Source organism: Coenobita brevimanus, chromosome 88 (assembly GCF_032717465.1).
Source record: "Coenobita brevimanus isolate Jiangsu-jjx chromosome 88, ASM3271746v2, whole genome shotgun sequence".
In the NCBI taxonomy this organism is placed as follows: Eukaryota; Metazoa; Arthropoda; class Malacostraca; order Decapoda; family Coenobitidae; genus Coenobita; species Coenobita brevimanus.
In genome coordinates this window covers 16,342,399-16,347,335 of record NC_137041.1, presented here as the reverse complement: position 1 = coordinate 16,347,335, position 4,937 = coordinate 16,342,399, and the positions used below count along the sequence as shown (strand labels likewise).

Genomic DNA, 4,937 nt, shown 5'->3' with positions numbered 1-4,937 from the left:
CGACAGTAGGAGGACACATCTAGCTGATCCTTGGAATCCACAATAGGAGGGCGAGATGGGTTGCCCTTCTCTGCCTGAGGATGGGAGGGCTCATCAACCCCCTCCCTGGCCGAGGAGCCAGTTGACGCATCCTCAGCCATGGAGATGGAGCCAGAAGAGTCACCCCCCCTCCTTGGTTTTTGACAGTGGTTGGTAAACTTCAGCAGCAGTCTGAATCATAGATATGTCCGGAGCCAGGTCTGGGGATCGTTGTGGCATTCTTCCAGTTGTGGGGAGCATCCAGCCGCAGCCTCTTCCACGGTGTTGCTTGGGGAGTGGCAGGGCTGCAGTGACCAGGTCCGACACTCCTGGTGGCGAGGGGTAGAATGCACATCTTGGGCGAAGCACTTGGGGATGACAAAGTGAGGCAGGCCATTCTCCTCAAAGATCTTGGGGAGATGAATGCGTAAAGCCCTCTTGTCACCCACGCAAAATGCCTTCGCCATCATGAAGCACTTGTCCACGATGGTGTTGATCTCCTTAGGACTCCCAGGACCCCTGGTCTGGCGTCCCTGGGCCATGAGACGTTGCCGTGCATGGGTAGAACCCTGCACGGCCACGCCTCCTGGCCCTTTAATATCCTGAGCCTCAGGACCCTTGAGAGTCCCAAAGAGACAAAACTCCACTGTTCCACCATCCCCATGGAAGTGCTGGAGGTGCCGTGGGTTTGGTGCAACAACAGCCTGGCGGTGCACAAAAACATCAACACCAAAATCCTGGCGCTTGCTGAAACCATACCCCACTCTGACGTTGAACCAAACCAGCTTCATCTGGGCACCGAGACTGTAATCTGCTTGTTGCCCCCCCTCAATGGGTCACAGGCAATAGCAGTGGTTGTGGAATCCATGGCTGCCAGCAGTGATTTCTCCCTCTCTACTCAATTAGAGTCTTCACCAAACCCTGTTTCAGAGGTATGCTACCAGGTGGTCTACTGTCGCCCAGCCACGATTAAATATTTTTGCGGGGTTTTAAAGACCTGTGAAATTGTACCTAATACTAAGTTTATAATAATATTGCTATTTATAAGAATCTTTTTCCTATTCAATCCAGCGCATACTTATATACCTGTAAAGAAAAAATAACCAGGCTCAGAGAATCTTAGCTTGGGGACTAAAATAGTGTACTGTCTATTTACATATATTTGAATAAATCGTGTGCAATTAGTAAAAGGAGATTACCTTCACGACTTCTTATGTGTGTATTTTAGCATGCTTTAAAGAAGTAAGCAGTTCCACTGAAAATAATGTACTGAACGATTGCTTAGTTGGTGAATCAGCCATAGTAATCCAAACAAACGGCAGTGCGGTACGACACTATAACCATAGCAAAGTACGAGGAGTTGAAGTGTAAACTTACTAAACTGTGCAGTGGAGCCAGGGAAACATTTAAAAGCATTATTTATGTTAGAATTTAGTTACTAAGATGATCAAGACGTCTAACACGTCCGTATTGTTATGAAAAGTCATACGTCAGGCAGGGCAGCATATGGAAAGATGCTGCCGAAACTGCGGGTACATAATAACTAATGACAAATATTTTAATCACTGTTATCCTGTTTTATGGATGGTTCTAGTAAAATTGCCTAGGTTTCGTCTCTGTTATGTTTACAGAGATGAGTAAACTGACGAAAGCTGAGTTTACAAAATGACACCTATAATACACTATATGTAATCAAAAGGCTCCCATACTGTAATTTCATTGTAGCATATCATGCCAGCTCAGTAATTTCATGAGTAAAATGTGTTTTGGGGCGTTTTATTTTGTCAAAATTAAAAAGAAATTACGCACTGGCTACTTTTTCATTGCCTACCCCGCATCAGAGCTGGGCAACGGAAACGAACCTCGTAGCAGATTTCTGAAACAGGATCTGGTGAAGTGTCTAATTGGCGGTTTTTCATTGCCTACCCCGCATCAGAGCTGGGCAACGGAAACGAACCTCGTAGCAGATTTCTGAAACAGGATCTGGTGAAGTGTCTAATTGGCGGTCCGTATTCCAGATCCGGCCGCAATGAGTTTAGATGGGGGCCTCACTGAGTGTAAATTATGTTGTCCTTATTAAAGAGCCATGTTATATTACTGAATGAGTATGTGTTGTAATATTGCTTGAATAACTAATATTAAACTAAAATATCACTTAAATTTTGTGTAACCACTCATGCAAACACAATAATACAATAGTGTTATATGGCATACCATTTTTTATATGAGAAAATGTATCATCCTGTCAGCTTCGCATTTCAGTACAGGCAACAGAAATGACTAATCAGCTGTGACCACTAGTTTCTCCAAATATTCTGATTGCTAAAATATCTCAAAATTACCGACTTTAATTATAATAATGAAACAAAAGCATTCGGAGGCCAAATGCTAATTGCCAGCTAAAATATGTTGTTCGTTAAGGTACATGCTACCTACAAACCAAATCTGAGTAAAATTCGCGGAGTCTACTGTACAGAATTCAGCCATCGCGCTTCATTAAAAGCCAATTCATATTAAAAAAAAAAAAAAAATATGGCGACTGGCATCCAGTCGTCTTTGATGAAATCATCACCAAAAGTAATAGGCTTCTGGGCATCCACAGTGTTGCTATTTCCTGAAGGTTTGATGATAATTCGTCCACAACTTTTCGAGATATTTCGGCAACAGATACATGCAACTCACACACACACATCCATAAGAAGTATATTGTCTCGCCTTGCTAAAGGCAGGTGATAAAATGGATGTTACCAATTTGATATCCGGATTTATACCTCAGTTGAGAGGTATATGAGGGAGGGGGGAGAGTTGGGGGAGGGCAGTCAAATGGTGGGTGACAGCGACTTGGAGGCGTTTTGTCTGCGGCCTCCCTTTCCGGGACTAGGGCGTCGGGCTATAGATAGATAGATAGACTTGAACATAATATTTCCAACTGCAAAAATTCTATATGGAGCAGGCGATACTACAAATACTCATATATTTTTACATTAGCCATGTGCGATGGTGGGTTGAAAGAGAGGTACTGAAAATTATTTAGCCGGTTATGGGTGAACAACATAATGGTGATGTAGCGGTAGTAGTGCTAAAGTCGTTATGTATTAAGAGATGAAATAGTCTGGATTCTTCTCAGTGATGCTGAAGGTTCTCATGACACAAACAGCTGGATGTGGCACCCAAGGTCTCTCAATGGCTTTTATTTTTATTTGTTTTTAATTAAAGTCTCATGCCTGTAGCAAGGTTCGGCGGTATGGTGTGTGTGTGTGTGTGTGTGTGTGTGTGTGTGTGTGTGTGTGTGTGTGTGTGTGTGTGTGTGTGTGTGTTGCCCAAATATATCGAAAAGTTCAGGATGAATTTTCACCAAACCTTCAGGAAATAGCAAATATGTGAATGTGCAGGAGCCCATTACTTTTGGTGAAGATTTGATCGAAGCCATCAAAATGCCAACCGCCATATATATTTTAGAGTATTGATTAGCATTTTGTGATTTTATCGAATTTTCTTCAATTCTGGTTTGGAGGTAACTTGTACATTAGCCAAAAACAGATTTTGACTTGCGAATAGCATTGGGCTCCCGAATGCTTTTGTTTCTTTTCATTTTATTTTTCCTTATCTCTGAAATCCGCTACTTTCACAATGGCCAGCTTGCAAGGCTGAACTGATGACAAACCTACCACAAACCACATCGAAAAATTGTCAGTGAATGCAATGGTAGTAGCATACGGCTGGTGTTTCAGTACGCTGTGGCATTAGTGATGGCAGTATCAGAGATAGTGGTAATAGTGATGATAACTGTATGCTGTTGTCATGAAAATGAAAATTATGAGTGAGTGCCTATCTGGAATACTGTCAGCCTGGCAGTTGCTGGCACTTAGGGTAGAATATTTTGGAAATAAGAAAATGGTTCATTCAAAGATTTGAAAACAACAGTAAAATTCATTCGTTCAAAGTCGAATTGACATAAAATTCCAAGTCCGTTCGTCTTGTGTATATTATCAAGCTAGTATACCTGATGTACAGAGAATCAATGCGAAATATAAAAGTGACAGTATGAAGCGACACCATGAAACTAAATACACTCAGTTTAAAATCATATCCCAATAGCATAGAGTTGAAAACTGCCCCCAAATAATGTTCAGTCGCAATAAAGTGAGTCCTGCAAATTTCCATGACAAAGTATGAGAAAGCAATGGATTCTTCACCTACAATATCATAGTTTTTCGAGATTGATCTTTTCAAAAGCAGCTGTATCCTTTCAAGAATGATACGCAAAGGGACCGTGACTCTGTATCTCTATGTCTTCTGGACACAGACAATACCCTCAGCTGTTTACTTTGATCTTTGCCAAACTTTACTGCATAATTAAAAATCCTTGCATCACCTTATTGGTGTGAGTTTGCTTTCTCAACCTTGAGGAGCTGATAAAAGAAGTACTGCTCAACCGTCACCAGCGAACCTCTCAGCTATTGTCCAAAATAGTAGTCTCACCATTTCTCTCATGTTTCTTGATTAGCAAGAAGGAGAAAAAGGTCCCTTCTTGCACTGGAATTGTCAATATGCATTGCATTGGTTAAAAATATTACATTTTCTGTTACTCAGTGCTGTTAAACTTTGTAGTGGTGTAGGATTACTTTGAACTATTATGTACGTCCCATAGATAAAAAAATAATAAAAATAATTTCCGGATACATGTGATTCGTTCCATTCTTTCCCAGACATGAAAGTCATGTAAGATTAGTTCTCACCAGTCTCTCTCTCTCTCTCTCTCTCTCTCTCTCTCTCTCTCTTCTCTCTCTCTCTCTCTTTCCATTTATTTATTTATTTATTTATGTGCCTCTGTTACACAGGAAGGATGTTTAAATGGACCAATAAAGTTACTGAAGAACCCTGTTGTGGAGGATAGCAGTCCTTCCTAAATGAATTAA

At 41.3% G+C, this 4,937-nt stretch overlaps 1 protein-coding gene across 1 annotated transcript; it reads right to left on the bottom strand.

The window, feature by feature from the left end:
• Positions 1-215: 215 nt before the first annotated feature.
• LOC145411218 (protein lin-28 homolog B-like) lies at positions 216-809 on the bottom strand. Its single transcript, XM_080281282.1, has one exon. The coding sequence runs from the start codon at positions 807-809 to the stop codon at positions 216-218; it is 594 nt and encodes a 197-aa protein (XP_080137408.1).
• Between the last annotated feature and the right edge of the window lie 4,128 nt (positions 810-4,937).